The sequence below is a fragment of the Syzygium oleosum genome, unplaced genomic scaffold (assembly GCF_021117445.2).
Source record: "Syzygium oleosum isolate NSW1041296 unplaced genomic scaffold, Sole_v2.1 Sole_v2.22, whole genome shotgun sequence".
In the NCBI taxonomy this organism is placed as follows: domain Eukaryota; kingdom Viridiplantae; phylum Streptophyta; class Magnoliopsida; order Myrtales; family Myrtaceae; genus Syzygium; species Syzygium oleosum.
The window spans coordinates 2,559,498-2,575,490 of record NW_026607506.1 but is presented as its reverse complement, the minus strand read 5'-3'; the positions used below and the strand labels follow the sequence as shown (position 1 = coordinate 2,575,490).

The window sequence follows — 15,993 nt, the reverse complement described above, 5'->3', positions numbered from 1 at the left end:
GTGGGTCAAACCCAATGGATAAGTTTTTATTTCAAAAACTATATCCCTAAATGTGGGATCACATTATAAATATAACAGTATGCACTACAGTATGTGTCAATGACTAGACCTGATATTAGTTTTGCTGTGAATTAGTCAATTAATGCATCAATCCATATTTCCTCATCTCCACTCAGTTAAACATATCTACCGGTATTTAGCTAGCACATTCACCCATAGATTGCTCATTGAGCGGTGTTCTCCCACTTCATTGCTCCTTAACCAACTTTTTCAATATCGTGCTGCGATTGACTATGTTGCTGGAGGCTTTTTTGATTTGTCATATACTTCGTGTTGCTTCTAGCAATCACGTGTTCGCTATGTGTCTACAACAGATCTGTCGGCAAACATCTTTACTAAGGGACTATCTAATTAAATACAATTTATCGGTTGTTACACCTACTTCAGATTGAGAGGGGTATTAACACTTAATTTATATGTATTATTGAACCTTAACGTAATTATGTTCAGTTCATTCTCTGATTGTAATTAATCGCTCTTATAAATACATATCCTGCAACCCTAATTGTAGTCGAGTCACCATAAATACTTTATCGTTATTTTCTCTAACTCCAAATGTCAACACAATTGACGCGTATTATTCCATGTTTTAACATAATCCAATAACACATCGAGGGCAACGAATTTGTGTTTGAATAAATTATGCTAGCTAGAAATCGTCTTCTTACTTCTTGCAATCCACTTGTAGAAGCACCTAGGGACTACAGCCTCGACGGTTTCTGCAAAACCGCAGACAAGTATGATTCCGATTTGCCCGACCCGGATGCATCCGGCTTCTGTCCCACGGCCCATTTTCGCTTCTTGTACCTGAACCCCTCGATTAATCAGGTTAGAGCCTTCTTCTTCTCCTCGCTGGCGTAATAGAAATTGTGCAGCCACAGCAATCCTCCAGCTCTCAAGATCCGGTCTACATCTAACATCAAGAACTCCAACTTCTCCGGCTTCGCCCCCAACATCCAATCCACTCGATGCCCGAATTATGTTGAATACATCATCGTCATAGAACGGGAACCCGGGATCCAAGCATTGCCACATGAAGTCGTCGCATGAAATACTTTCTCCTAGAGATCAACAACGAATTGAGTTAATGCAACAATGACTGCAAAGAGAATGGAAATGATGATGGCAGGTGATGGAGTTCGAAGGAAGCAGAGCCTGAATAGGAGTTTGAGTGTCCAAGTCATGATTTGGTGGGCAACAGTTCAATACAGTTCTATTTAGAGATTATTGTGGGCCTAGCCCCGCCAGGCCCTACCCGTCCGGAGAGTTACACCATCTAGAGATTACTTTTGGAAGGTCCACATCTTCGAACTTCATTTTACGCCTCGCACCAAACCCTAAAGATGGTTTAAGGTAATTGGTTACTTCAGAAATGTGGAAGACAAAAATGGTACCTTAAAATCCGGGATAAAGACAGCTCAATTGACATAACTTTCATACGGTACTTTTTTTCCGTACAGTACTCGAGAGTGCCATAATTTTTTTGCACTGCTGTTGGCACCAAAAAATGCCCAAGTCTTCGACTGTCGACTTGGGCTAAGAAAGACCAAGCAAAATACGGTCGTGTTAGAATTTGCGAAGTGGCAAAGGTTCTTAGTCGGTAAGTATATGTAGTTGATCCAACAAAGTTTTATATATATACTGTGGGGAGAAACAAAGTGGACGGTTCTAGCTGACGAAGAATATAACATGGAAAGACTAAGTCCCAAATCACGAGCATCGGTGAGTAAAGCCTGACTTAGTCGACAAACGGCCACATCTAACGTGACTCAGGATGAGCTGGATGCAAAGTAGCTATCCCAGTGATGGGGCCGATAATCTCAAACACAATTCGCTTGGGTACATTGACATAGCTATGGAAAAGTGAAACTAACATTATCATCAAGTAGTGGATGTCATGGATCTCGGAAGCCACTATTGATAGAGACCAAGAAATATGGGTGATTGCAACTGATAAAGTTTTGGAGGAAATGCAAAGTGTCCGGTGATGTTGAATGTGAAGAGTGGAAGAGCAACCATCGGGTAGCAGAGTTGTGTCTAGGAGTTGATTAACCGTTTGCAAATCCAAGTTACCGAATTCCGAGTTGCGTAAAAATGTATTTCATTTCTTCACAATCGTTGTTGGTAATGGCAACAAATACTAGGAGTGTAATTTGTGCAAATGACCACAAATCAATCAATGAATATTAGTTATTCAATTTTACTTCCAGTATATCTTTATATTTCAATACCCTTTTATATGGCTGGACACGATTGTTTCTAGTCTTTGTACTTTTAATTTTCTCACCAATTACATTTCATGTCCAAGAATCTTCAATGGACCCTTCATATCCTTTATCGATTTTTCACATCGATCCATATTTCGAAAGGTTTTCCGTCGACACTTTTCGACCACCCATTCACTCTTTTGCTTTTCTGGATTCTTTCACCATCTTGGACACACGAGTGACCAAAGCCTGTCCTACTCGAACTGCCCCTTTCATCGTCTCTCTGCAAGCATTTCGCTTTGACATGCGACTCCCAGTACTTCTTTTTGTTCTTGCTTTTCTTTTGGGGTTCACAAGATTCGCAAACTGAAATGCTTCCATTGGTTTTTCCCCTTATACCATCACCCGGTGCACTGACCTTGGTCCCAGCAATATCTATGTGTGCATACGTTAGGGTTGTCCATGTCACAGTGATCAATCGATGACGATGGAAACTCACTGGCTCTTCAGCTTGAAGAGAGAAGCAGAGCATCGAGGCAAGAATATCAGCCCTGTTTCCAGTCAACGAAATGCCCTTTTGGGGTTTCCATGCATCTCCGAAGTTGCTCGAGTATCCCGATTAATTCCCATAACTTTCACGATCTCTTTCCTCTCAACAAGAGTCGCCCCACTTCCTTCCGATAGATTTGCGCGTGGGAGAACAGGAAATTCGAAGGAACGGACCAATTTGGACTTTTTGGAAAAGCATTTTCTAAACCTTATAAAAGTCACTCCGATTTTATCATGAACCATCCATATGTATATAACGGTCTCATTTCTAACGCTCTTGAAAAGCTCAAAGAAATTTCCTTCCTAACATCCTCCCTTTAATCCGGTTCTCTTGAATAACTCAAAGAAACCGGGATATAGCTACTCCCCGATCTCGACGAGCGCGGGACTCAAAGCACGGGTCCGTACTCTTTGGATCAACCCAAAAGAAAACTACACCACAACGATTCGAACCTAAATCCGCTCGCTGCGTTGATGGTGCATCAAAAGAAAAGAAAAAGAAGAGAGTCCCACATATTCAATTCCATGGCAAAGGGCTGGGGAAGACAATATGCATACTAGGCCCACTAATACATGGGCTTTGAAGCCCATATATGGGATGGGATTTGGACTTCTGCAAGACGCTCACGTAAGGTACCAGGAAAATCGGGAAGAAACACAACTTCGGATCATGACAGCAACAGTCCTAAAATCCATCCCTAAAGTGCAAGTTGACTCTTGGAGCAATTAAGTCCTATGACGTTCAGTCAATATTTATTCAAGTTCCTTGGGTAAAATTTTCGACGTATCTCGACATTTGGCGGTATCGCACGTTTCTTCATATTTAATTGCTGAAATTAAAAGGACCCGATCGAATATTTGGTAAAAGTTTTGCGTCTGTTTGGAAACGCTTTAAGACCTTTCGTAATTTCAGATGTCACCAAAAGCAACATTGAGTGTCCTTTGCAGATCATCTTTTATTCCTCTCCAAGTATTTCCCAGGCGGCGTTCTAATTGGCGAGGGTCCCGACTGGTCATGGAGCCCTCCATGTGTTCAAAAGTCCTTCTTTTTGTTGAAGATCCTATCCTTTGATAGCATTAGGGGTGATCGGTTTCGAGGTAGGTCGGTTCCAGACCTGAAATCTGAAATCGATCATGTTATAACCGGTTCCTAGTTTTTGGAACCTGAAACCTATCCTATTTGCCCTGGACCCTGTTTTGGAACTTACCCTATTTTTTCGGTCCGGTTACAGGGTCTACTCGAGAACCCCTTTTTTTTTTTCCTTTTTTTGGTTTCATTTTTTTAGGGTAGCAAATAGGAAAACTTATAACTCAAATCAAAGGTTATAAATTTGACTATGCAAACAATCTTAAGTATTCATACAAAAGCATATTATCTTAGTCCCAATAATTTAATGGACGTGATAAAATAGCATAAGTTCCAATTGAATATGTAGTTTCTTCGTTACAGAACAAAAATTTTAAGAAAAAGGAAATTGCTCCCTATAATACTCACAAGCCCTTAAGTTAAACTATTCGCAAATAATGATCACCTCCCTCATCCTTTATGATAGAATGCTTTGAATTCTGGCCATATAAAATTGCAAGTAGACCTCCATATAAAATCGGTTCTAAAACTGGTCCGGTTGGGTTTTCACTTGGAACCTGAAACAGGACCGGTTCTAACCGGTTCTCAAAAAATAGAACTAGTTCCCGGACCGGTTCAAACGGGAACCGGTTTCCAAACCTGTTCTTCGGATGGGCTGATCTAGTTTCTGGGTAAACCCGGTCCGGTTGCACACCCCTAGATAGCATAGGTTTTTAACCTTGACGAGTAATCGTGATTAACTTCGATGATCAGAAGACCGCACACCATCGTACCCTTCCTTTCTCGAGCAAACAAGCCCAATTTGTGAAGTTCGTAGACTTGTCAGCCCGCCCCAACACACATTTTCGTGTAGGGATTAAGCACAACTCGCTTTGAACGCATGTGCACATGTTCAAGAGATGATCTGTGTTGTGCCGTCCCTCATTCGATGTTGAGAAGGTGTACCATTATCGGGACGTTCCTCGACCAATAGGTATCGAACCGCTTCTTCTTTGCCAGGGCTCCAGGTTTTCCGAGTACCCTACTCCCTTACAGCTACTGGATTGCAACTCGATATCTCTTATTATGATGTCACGGAGAATTAATGGGGTCGCTGCCAATTATGCTACATGTTATGCAGAAAATGGAATAATCCGCCTGTTTAGTGAATGGCATGGCTAGAGAATGTTCCCGAAGCACTAGTTTAGTATACTTTATTTGGAATAACTCAATTTTCCAAGACAATAATTGTACATTACACAAGCACAATCAGTGCATTGAAAACTGTAAAGTTTCTTTAATTAGTTGCGTCGCAAATGCCTTTAATACCCTTTCCAAAGTGCCAGCCAGAACAGTATAGTTTCATGTTTTCCAGTGAAAACTCAATCAAATATTCAAACTAAAGACAAACAATTTCAGGGCACTCAATCACAGAGTCAGATTCTTCAATCCTTTCAAGTAGAGGGGTCTACTTGTATTCTTGTACAGGAGTTGAGCGCCCTGTGCAATCGCCGTCTCTTTTTCTACCCTCGTCTTCCCCTACCAAAAGGAGTCGCGGGTACTTAGATACCTGCTTACAATGTAAAGTGCTTGCTTTGCCAATTTTCCGTAGGACACTCATACTCCTAGTTGTTTACATAATCAACTAATCACCGATCCTCGGAATGAACATGCGAAGAGAGCTAGCAAGAAAATCGATTTCTCTGACTCTTGTAGTGAGTGCGAAAGAAAGTTCCGAGGGAGCAGGAGAAACACTCACCCAACCATTGTCCCTGCAAAGGAAAGACACCGATTATCTTGCTGATTCTGCAGAAGCCCCTAAATGAACAGCTCTGACCACATTGTGCATGCTTGCCCTGATTCTACTTTCCCTATCCGCACGTTGATCGTGCAAATCATAGACTTGAAATTGCGCGTCGTTACCATAATTTAGTCACAGAAGCAAGGACATCTCATCCCAAAAGGGCAAAAAGAAAACCATAGAGCATTCTGAGGAGAAATATGAATCACAGCATGAAGACAAATTTAACAGCAATAGTATGTCAACTGGAGTTGGTAAAGTATCTGGATTGGTCAGAAAGAAACCGGCATTATAAAGGATGTGCACTGTAAGTTTTTAATGTCGGCTCAAAGCAAAGTTTTATCTAACCCAAGCTCTATGCTACATGAATTTCATAGGGAGATACATTGCTTATGATATTTCCAGGAAATATATGTACAGATGGTCACAAACAGTGCGATACATCTTGCCTGAAGCTGATAGCAATCTGTGTTTCAAGTAATCCATTGTTGGCAAGTCCACACAGCAGGTACCAACAAAGGGAGTCAAGTAAATATGCTCATAAGCAATGGCAGGCTACAGCGAGAGAAATCTAATTTCCATGCCAAAACAAAGTCAAAAAATTACAATCGCCTGCTTGCAGCATTAAGAAGGCACTAATGTTTGTCATCTAGTAGCTCACCGAGTCTAATGCTTCTCAGGAAATACAGAATCAAATACAGCAACACATATGTTCTAGAACCGATTTATAACTGTCCACTACTGATTTGCAGTGGTACACTGGTACAATCGACAGGTATTATTCCATGTTTTAACAGATTCCAATAGCGCATCAAGGGCAACGAATTCATCTATGAATAAATTGAGCTAGCTAGCAGTTGTCTTCTTACCTCTTGCAATACACTTATAAAAGCACCTAGGGGCTATACCCTCAACGGTTTTTGCAAAACCGCAGACAAGTATACCTCCGGTTTGCCCGACCCATATGCATCCGGCTTCTCTCCCGCGACCCATTTTAGCTTCTTGTACCCGAACCGCTCGATCAATCGGGTCAGAGTCTTCTTCTTCTCCTCAGTGGCACAATAGAAATTGTCCACCCACAGCAATCCTCCAGCTCTCAAGATCCGGTCTACATCAAACATCAAGAACTCCAACTTCTCCGGCTTCCCCACGACATCCAATCCACTCGATGCCCGAATTATGTCGAACACATTGTCATAGAAGGGGAACCTGTGATCCAAGCTCAAGAACAAAGGGAATAGACCCCTTGCCGCAATGAACTCATTAAACGGGGCATCGATGTTTAATGTGCTGGTGATCACAGTCACATTCTTCTCGGCCATCCTCGCAGCAAACGTACCCGACCCACCTCCAATGTCGAATCCGATCCTAATACCCCCACCACCCAAGGCCAACACGTCATCGAGGACAAAATCATTCTTGCCTTTAGCCTTCACAAACTTCTGATTCTCATTCCCACTAGCCAAATCAAGACAACCAGCACACTCCCTAGTGGACTTCTTAGTATTCACACACTCAAAGCTCTTGCAACCAAGGCCGCTCCAACTCACGACCTTGTCACTAATCGGCTTCCAGAGAGAGACAGGGAAAGGGTAAAGACCCACCTTGGGGATAGACTTGGCGAAGCACCTCCTCCGAGGCAGAGGCTCGCACCCACGCAGAATCAGCTTCTGGGCAAGGCTCCAATCGTCGGGACAGGGCCCCGACACCTTGTAGCTCATGTACTGGGTCAACAAGTCGACGGATTTCTCGCAAGAATGCCCGACGGAGGCCACCATTTCGGTGATCCCGGTCCTCGAATCTTTGCCCAGGGGGAGGGAGTGCGGCTGGAGGAACATCTTGAGCTCGCTGGCGATGTTGGGTCGGGAGAGATCGATGCTCTCGTAGCCCAGGAGCTCCTTCTCCATCTTGGCGAGCTTCTTCTGGGAGGAGGCGATCTCGCGGAGGATGAGGGTGACTTGCTCGGAGATGAGGGAGATGTTCTTGTGGTGGTGGGACTGGTTAGCGGCGCTGGGGTTGGTGAAGGCGTAGAGGGCGAAGATGTTGGTGGCGACGACGGAGAGGAGCATGAGGAGGTTGACGGCGGAGGAGCAGATCGTGGCCCGCCTGAACCTGGCGGTGCCGTCGCCTATCTTCAGGGACACCGACCCCATCGCAGCTCTCGCCGGCGGCGAATGCGGGCTGCCGGTGGAGTGCGGAGCGAGTGAGATTTGAGGTGGGGGAGTGGGGGGAGTGGGGGAAAGGGCGAAGGAGCAAAGCAAGTGGAGATGTGCAGATTCCGGGAGAGTGAATATGAAATTCAGGACACGGCGACTTCTGTGAAGAAACAGAGTTTGTCTTGTCTGTCGGTGCCCGGTTTGGACAGTGGGTTGGTTGGATTTGGGGTCAGATTTCACGGGCATTTTACTGTGCTCAACAAGATCGACCCGGCCGATGTACATTTATTGCTGGGACAATGACACAAATAATTTATGAACTTTGGCTTAATGTAAAATGCGGTCCATAAATTTTTAATTTGTTCGGCATGATTTCTGAACTATAACTCGATATGTAATGTGATCCGTGAATTTTCAATTTGTTCAACGTGGCCCATAAACTTTTGGTACAAGTTTAGTTTAGTCCCTAAACTATATGAAAATGTTCAATGTTGTCCGTGAACTTGAATTAATGAAAGGACAATATTAAACATTTTCATCTAGTTCGGGAGGCTAAGTTGAATATCCACCAAAAGTTTAGGGATCACATTGAACAATTTAAAAGTTCGGAAGCCGGAGAATAGATTTGATTTCACGGCATGCAAGATAGGTTTCAAGTTCTAAAAAATTGAAAAATCGATTCTGACGGGTAAGTTACTGATTTCAAATGGAACTCGGAACAAATCTTTGTGTTTTTCTTATTTCGTATTTTCGCGCAATCCCGTGATATTTCATAGAGCCTGATAATGAATGTATAATCTGAAATCACTAATCTAATCTTTTATTTCCGGCTATATCCATAATCAAGACTTTTTATTTTGTTAATGTTTCATATTTTCATATGTTTAAATATGAGTCAATGGTTAGTGGATTAAGACTTGATTTTCGTACGCCCTTAGTTGTCACTCGTCGGAGAACGGCGAGCCTTCACAAATATCCACGTCATCGTCGTTTTTATTCTTTTCTTTTTTTCCCTCTTCACCGCTCCCGCGAAAATCGGAACGAAACGGCACTGTCTCGTTCCGCCCATCTACGTCGGTTCGGCTCGATTGATCACCGACGGCGAAGGCAGCGGCGAAGGCGGCGGCGGCGGCGGCGGCGTCTGCGACCTCCATTGTTCTACGCATCTTCGACGAGAAGCAAGCTTTCCCTTCGAAGCCCTCTCTCTTCGCTCTCTCTCTGTAAGAAAGAGCGGATAATGGGAGCGTCGTCTTCGTCGGATCGGAAGGTCTCGTCGGAGCAGCGGGAGATCGAGTCCCTCGCCGCCGCCGCCGGCGCTCTCCCGATGCTCCGCAAGGCTTTCGCCGACCTCGCCGATCCCCAGACGAGCGCGGTTCCCGTCGCCTCTCTTCAGGTACTCCGATCTGTCCCCGAGCATGCTTTCGTTTCATTTTCGGCGCGCTCGCAGTTGATTCAGGTTGCTAATTTGGTCGCGAAACGTACGTGTGTGCTCAATTGGCTCAGCGCTGCTTGAGCTTGTGCTTTGACGAGCCGATTCGCTCGGCGCCTAGAGCGCCGGAATCGTTTTCCGGGTTGCTGGAAAACTTGGGGGCTTCTATAGTTGACGTGTTCTTCGTGGCTGACAAGGGTGGATTGAGTTGGGTGGAGTTTGTGAGAGGCTATGTTAAGTGCTGCGGGAGGATGGCCGCATCGATGGTGCTCGCTAATCTGCTGAGAGTTTTCGCGCTGGCGGCGAATAAGGCGGGGCATCAGGTGGATTTGCAGTTTGAGTCTGATGAAGCTGATCATTGTAAAGTAGGGGGACATCTTACGCCTGCGGACGTGCTGATGCTTCTCTGGATGTGCTGGACTATGTTGTGGAGTAGTAAGGTTCGTGAGTTGCCTAAAGGGAAGGCGGCCTTGTTTCTGCCGGATATTGGTTGTCTGGTTTCGTCGGCGGTGGTGTCATGTGTTGAGAATGGCAGTAGTTTGGATTTGTGGAATTTCGACTTTTTGGGCTCGGAAGTTCAGCTTCCCGCCAGGAAGTTTGTTGCTTGGGCTTTGGCGACGGTGCCGACTCTCCCAGATTGCTTTTCACAGTTTGTTCATGAACGTCTTGGAAACTCTACCATTTCACAGGTACTTGGTTTATCTTTTGGTGGTTTCGTTGTTCCCAAAATTTTTTAGGAGGAAGGTGTTTCCTTTGATATGTGGCACTTAGATTTCATTTACATAATTTCTGTTGGGCACTGTGAATTACAGGATATTGCATAATTTCTTTTCATCTGCTACCTGTGAATCTGTCCATTACATTTAACTGTCAACGATTACCATCAGGCGTTTTGGTTCATATAATTTATTTAATTTAATAAGGGGCTGTATCAGTTCTAAGGTTCATTAGTTGCAAGGGAACCTGCATATGACTGGACCGAGAATGACAGATTGATTGCTTATAAAAGGCTTAATTTGTTCTCGTAGAATTTGTCCACATAAAGGAGTAGAATTATTATTTGAGTGATACAGGCTAATTTTGGATGTTGGTGGACGTTAATATAAAGTGTCTTTTCTTTTTCACTTATTCTTGTTCATTTACTCGATCTCTGCTTCCTATCTCTCTTGCTTGTTGTTGGGGAGATGCTAATATCTCGCTTGGAAATTGAAGTGCATCATATCTTCTGGTTTTTGGCCTTTATTTGTGCGATATGTTAGATCCACTTTACATCCTTACCTCATAAGGTCACATTTTAACCTCATGTCCAGACATTCTCAGATGCTAAGGGATGTCAGCTGTACTATGCGACAAATAATCCTTTTTGATGTTTCTTTAAACTTCTGAAGGGCGATGTGAAATGCCATCTGATTATCTGGTCTATAAATCTGCAACACGTTTTCCCGCCAGTGATGTCACTTTCCATGACTTCAGTAGATGTTCTTATTGGTTCAAGTGTCTGTATTATATGATTCCTGCTTTGTGTGAATTAGTAGAGTTTAAAAAGTGGAGCCATTGTCAATTAGGGACCAAGCAATGTGGCATGATAATTCAAGTTCATTGATAAAGCATTAACTCTTCCATGGTTTTCTCTCAAATCTCATTTACTCTTGGTATCGTTTTCCATGTCACGAAGCATTCTTGATGATTTGTAGTTCATCAAAGTGGTTAGAACTGAACTTTAACGCAATCGCCATCTATATACATTATATGCTTGCCGGAGGGATGGGTAGTTTACTCTCGTTTTAAAAAATAGCAGGATGAACTGGAGCCTTCAAATTCATCATCAGGGGACATCACTTCAGTAGAGGCATGTGGTGCGCATCTACTTACCCCGGGAAGGGCGTGGGCTATTTCGCTCACAGTCAGAAATGCATTGAGGGAAGAGATATTAACACATTGCTTTTGCAGCAATCGTGACAAGATAGAAGAAAGCCTTCTATATAGGTTGGCCATTTCTCCTTTTGATCTTATTTTACCATCCACAAAGACTTAGTGGAAAATGTTGCTGTTAAAGGCTTCAAATATTGTCATCTTGCGGCATCAGAAAAACCAGCAAGCTTTTAGTGCACAATTTCCGGGACATAATTTTGTGAGTCTACTGTCTGGGAGGGCAGACGGAAATTTTGCATCTATTGTATTTAACCAGTGATGCTCAAATCTTCATTACCTTCATATATATATATATATATATATACCTGGCTGAAACTTCATCTGTTAAGTAATGTTGCTTCTATGAAGTTTGTGGCTTTAGTATCTCTGCACTTCTCACGATCCAAACTGCCGAACTCTTTATCCCCCTTGATGGTTGCTGTATCATAACATCTTTTATTGACTCTTTGCAGGTCATCTCTCCATGGGAAAGGCTTGAACAGATTCTGGTCGAATACTGAAGGTTATCTTGGTCCCCTGCTTTTGTTGGTTTCTGGTTATTCTGGAGATTCTCACGAGACTAATACTAGAGACAAGAAATGGGTCATTGGTGTACTGATACAGCAGGGCTTTGAAAGTAGGGATCATTTCTATGGAAGCCCTGGAAATCTCTATGCTATCGATCCGCTTTTCAGTGCATATTTACCCTCTGGTATAGGAGCTAGAAGGACTGACAATTGATAACATTTTTTCTTAAATTTTTACTGGTGATGGAATTAATATTAATTGCCCAGATATCATGATCAGGTAAGGAGAAGAATTTCGTATATTCCCACTTGCATCCCTCTGCAAGAGTATATGAGCCACATCCAAAGCCTGTGGGACTTGGGTTTGGAGGAACCATAGGCAATGAGAGAATAATTATTGACGAAGATTTTGCTAGAATTACTCTTCGCCATCATGCTGTGGACAAAACTTATCAATCGGGTCCCCTCTTCCCAAATCAGGTAGGTACTTATTTTCACAAGCTATAATTCTAAATATGGTTTGAGAAGACTCGTATGCATATCGAGGTGACTTCTCCATTGAAGTCGTTTTGCACGAGTTTAGGATCATCATACTCTGTTGATTCCTTTTCTTAGCGTGATTCTCTTCACCTAGATAAGAGGTACATATGCATGTTGAACGTTTTTATTTTTTTTTGGTTTCCCCTTTTCAACAATGTATTGTTTTCTCTCTCGACTTGTTCAGAACAATTGCTGAGTGACAGTGAGAGGCTCTTTTAACTATGACATAATGAAATTGAAGAAATTTTATCCCTCATAAGTGGATCTGTGACGTTGTAGGGATATCTTCCTGTTGATGCTTTTATATCAGAAGTTGAAGTTTGGGGATTAGGGGGTACAAAAGCCAAGGAGGTGCAAGTTTTATTTAAGAATAGGGAACAACTTTTTACTGAGCAGAGGCGCAAGGTAAGGCTACAATAACCTTATCTAAAGTCACAAGAGTTTTGCATGCCAGAGTTGCACATACTAGGTGACAGACTGACAATTCAACACTATAATACATCCTGCGCAGGTCGACTTAAAGACATTTGCCAGCTGGGAAGATTCACCTGAGAAGATGATGATGGACATGATGAACGATCCGAACAGAGTTCAGCGGGAAGACCGGTAACACGAATCTCAGAGGTGAAGTTCATCCAGTTGACTTTTGTTGCTTGCCGTTGGTTTAGAGGTTGAAGGTCGGTCGGGACTATGCCAATCCTTCGACGTGGCTAAACTTCGAAGCAGAATCAGTTAGGCCTTCAACGACAGTGCTGACAGCTGAGGCACATGTACATACCGGATACTTGTGCACACATCCTTGCCTACTTAGCCAGTTGCATGTGTATGACCGCCCAGTTGTGTTTGTTTTCCCATTTGTATGATTCTGCATGTTTGATGACCGTAAGTGACTACGAAACTTCCTCTAGCATCTCTGCTTGTCGGAACTATGCCGACTCGAGTGACAAGAGGGCACTTTCTGCGCAGGTCCAGGTTTTTAAGGCTTCTCCATTGGTTCTTTTGCTTCTGGATTAGCAACGGCACTCGTAGGAGCTGTCTTATAAATGTAGTCTTTTGGAGTTAAAATGCCCAGTTTTACAGACTCTTTCCAGGTGTTATTCGAATCAACTATAGAAAAACAAAAGGCTTTGGCTATAATTTGTCGACAATTAGCTCGGTCATGGTGGATTGGACAAATGATGGATCCGCCAGCTAGTGGTCCTGATCGCTGATCTGATTCAGGCTCTTACATAACAGTGCGTCTAATTCTCAATTTATACATTCTGAGGGGCAACAAAAGTTAATGCGCACGACACATTTTCCAAACAATCACTCCAACTTCATCCCCTCGACGAAGGATGAACTAGAGTCGAAAGACATCAAACATGTCCTGCGATGCTCATTCAGACAGACAACACCAGCATCAAATTCTTTTAACTTTGAGGGCGAAAATTGCTATCACAAAAAAAAAAAAAAAGCACTCACTTCTAAACATGGCCACCAACCTCGACAAGTTTTTCATCACCATGAAAAAATAGAAGCAAAACAAGCAGATGGAAATTTTTTGTTCTTTATTGGCATCTCGGACGAGTACTCAAATTTCTGAAACCTTATGAAGCAAGATTGCCGAAAGAGCAGGAACGACACAAGCTAGCATAGGAAACAATCTTTGACGTAATGTTCTACATAGTCATCCCCATCTTGGCAGCACACCAGGTCCAGTCACATCGTTTCAGCTGATGGCTCTCGCTGTTCATCCACGTTCACAGTCCGCTGTATCTGCTGCTGCTACTCTGCCTTCCTTGGCTGTAGAACAAGACATAAGAATGCATGAGCTCGACGCAGCTTACGTGTATTAAGATAAGACAGTCAATATGGTTCCATGGCAGGTAATGCTCCACTGCATAGAGATTGGAAGGAAAAAGCGATGGCAAAACCACTTTGCTTGGCTGACACTCACACTGAGAGTCTAAAGCTATGAAAATGGTTGAAGAAACTTATAGACACATGCACGGATAAGTTCAACATAGAATATGCTACGAGGTGCTATGGTATCTATGTTAAACTTACTACAACTTCCTTCTTTTTTCATTTTAAGGCAGGGGGTATCAACTAAGGCCTGAAGACAAGAATCGCACACAAGAACATGCTTAACAAAAATTTACAGTAACTGTGCCTTTTTTACAATTATGAGATGCGACCCTGCTCTCATTGGACAATGCTGAAAAGGTTCGATTGAAACACATCTCTGCCACCTGCATATTCTTCCCAGATCCTCAAAATATTCGAATGCCAATGACTAGACCAAACCAATGGACAGCGCTAGACATGATGCTCACAACAAATCAAAGGTGCTCCCACAAAAGATGTTAGGCCAGTAAAAACGTCCGACATGCCAAAACTCAATGAATAAGTAATCACCCAACTTCGGCATTATCTATGAACTGGCTGACAATCTACATTGTTAACAATAATGTCCTCAAGATAACCTATTTTCCATTTGACTTCCTGAAATTACCAACTAGTTTTCTCCCCTGCTCTTTTCCACATTCCACTTGCTGCAGAATTAATTGGAATGCAATTTCTGGCAACATAGACTGTTCACTATTATGTTCCCTCTCAAGTTTTCGGCCCTCCGTTTCGTGGAGCCCCAAAAGGAAATAGGCACTACCTAACACGTCCAAGAATCAGATAGGAAGATCAAAGAGCATGGATGCGGTATGTCCATACGATTAGAGATGTGAAAACTATCAACCAAAGTACGTTCTCGTTCTAAACCGGAGATGAGCTAACGAATTCACGAAATCAGCCATCATTTCCAAAGACACGGGCCACAATATGGCGAATGCAATCATTTTTCCCCTCATAACTCCTACACAGAGACTCATGAAAGTTCTCGCCTTTGACAAAAACAGACGCCATTCGAACTATTGGGATACCGCCAAGTCATCCGCAATCAAGGACATCAGAAATCAAAAATCAACTGAGCACAGATCCCCCGCACACCAAATGTTCGACGCAATGCAACAGCGAGAGAACACCCATAAACCAAAGCAGAGACGAGATTCCTCACTGACCTTAGTGCCAGGCGCGTGCTGGCGCAGCTCCTCTTCGGGGATAACGACGGGCCAAGCCTCGCCGGCCTCGCGGAACATCTGCTCCGTCTCCAGCACCTGACCCTTCTCGAGGATCATGCTCCTTATGCTCTGGGCGGTGGTGGTGGTGCCGTCGAACACCTCCTCGACGCCGTTGACGAAGGTGACGGCGATCTGAGGTGGGTGGTCGTCGGTGCGCCGCTTGACCAGCACCTGGCACGCCGGGTTCGACTCCTTGGCCTTGCGGGCGTTGCACTGCGCCAAGAACTCCATGCACGAGGCTATGCGCGGGTCCAGCGCATTGAACTCGATCCTCACCTTCGACAGAAACTTCAGCATCTTCCGTCAGGCGCGACCCGGGACCGCACTGAGGAAGCGCTCTTCTGCACGCAGAGAGAGAGAGAGAGAGGAGGGGCTTCCTTTCGGATCGATGATGCTCCGGCGACTGAAGTAAAAATGGGAGAAGTTGGACCTCGAATGTTGTCGTAGCCCGTCCCAAAGACTGTTGCTTTTCTGGGCCCAACCCGGTGACATTTTTCAGACAAAAACCAGAACAGTAACGAAAAGGGCGGTTGTAGACTGCAAGAATCTCTTGAAAACGTATGTGAAACAAATTAGTTCATATTGAGAAGAGCTAGAAACAACATCGTCCGGCTGTTGCTGACGTATCCAC

The 15,993-nt window shown here is 43.7% G+C and overlaps 3 protein-coding genes across 5 annotated transcripts; 1 reads left to right on the top strand and 2 right to left on the bottom strand.

Annotated features, from left to right (window-relative positions):
• Window positions 1-5,203: 5,203 nt before the first annotated feature.
• Window positions 5,204-8,005, bottom strand: LOC115669001 (probable methyltransferase At1g29790). Of its 2 annotated transcripts, none has more exons than XM_030590336.2 (2): window positions 6,553-8,005; window positions 5,204-5,654 (listed from the first exon to the last, which is right to left on the bottom strand). In XM_030590336.2, exon 1 carries the CDS (start codon window positions 7,834-7,836, stop codon window positions 6,586-6,588), a length of 1,251 nt encoding a protein of 416 aa, XP_030446196.1. In that variant the 5' UTR covers window positions 7,837-8,005; the 3' UTR covers window positions 5,204-5,654; window positions 6,553-6,585. The 2 variants fall into 2 exon arrangements, with proteins under 2 accessions (XP_030446196.1, XP_030446215.1); XM_030590355.2 differs by lacking the exon at window positions 5,204-5,654 and adding an exon at window positions 5,863-6,254.
• A 945-nt stretch (window positions 8,006-8,950) lies between these two features.
• On the top strand, window positions 8,951-13,191 carry LOC115668977 (uncharacterized). 2 transcript variants are annotated; one of them, XM_030590314.2, is made up of 7 exons: window positions 8,951-9,232; window positions 9,343-9,957; window positions 11,064-11,254; window positions 11,653-11,891; window positions 11,987-12,186; window positions 12,526-12,651; window positions 12,758-13,191. In XM_030590314.2, the coding sequence occupies exons 1-7, from the start codon at window positions 9,077-9,079 to the stop codon at window positions 12,854-12,856; spliced, it is 1,626 nt and encodes a 541-aa protein (XP_030446174.2). In that variant the 5' UTR covers window positions 8,951-9,076; the 3' UTR covers window positions 12,857-13,191. The 2 variants fall into 2 exon arrangements, with proteins under 2 accessions (XP_030446174.2, XP_030446180.2); XM_030590320.2 differs by having other exon boundaries at window positions 8,952-9,232; window positions 11,067-11,254.
• A 526-nt stretch (window positions 13,192-13,717) lies between these two features.
• Window positions 13,718-15,790, bottom strand: LOC115669058 (uncharacterized). The gene is made up of 2 exons (XM_030590386.2): window positions 15,303-15,790; window positions 13,718-14,031 (listed from the first exon to the last, which is right to left on the bottom strand). Exons 1-2 carry the CDS (start codon window positions 15,657-15,659, stop codon window positions 14,014-14,016), a joined length of 375 nt encoding a protein of 124 aa, XP_030446246.1. The 5' UTR covers window positions 15,660-15,790; the 3' UTR covers window positions 13,718-14,013.
• Window positions 15,791-15,993: the final 203 nt, after the last annotated feature.

What these genes read in the sequence shown, in the direction of transcription:
- LOC115669001 (XM_030590336.2), bottom strand. Translation starts at nt 7,836, where the DNA reads ATGGGGTCGGTGTCCCTGAAGATAGGCGACGGCACCGCCAGGTTCAGG.
- LOC115669058 (XM_030590386.2), bottom strand. Translation starts at nt 15,659, where the DNA reads ATGCTGAAGTTTCTGTCGAAGGTGAGGATCGAGTTCAATGCGCTGGAC.
- LOC115668977 (XM_030590314.2), top strand. Translation starts at nt 9,077, where the DNA reads ATGGGAGCGTCGTCTTCGTCGGATCGGAAGGTCTCGTCGGAGCAGCGG. An exon ending in GTCCCCTCTTCCCAAATCAG is followed by an intron (nt 12,187 to 12,525) that starts GTAGGTACTTAT and finishes GTGACGTTGTAG; the next exon opens with GGATATCTTCCTGTTGATGC. An exon ending in TTACTGAGCAGAGGCGCAAG is followed by an intron (nt 12,652 to 12,757) that starts GTAAGGCTACAA and finishes CATCCTGCGCAG; the next exon opens with GTCGACTTAAAGACATTTGC.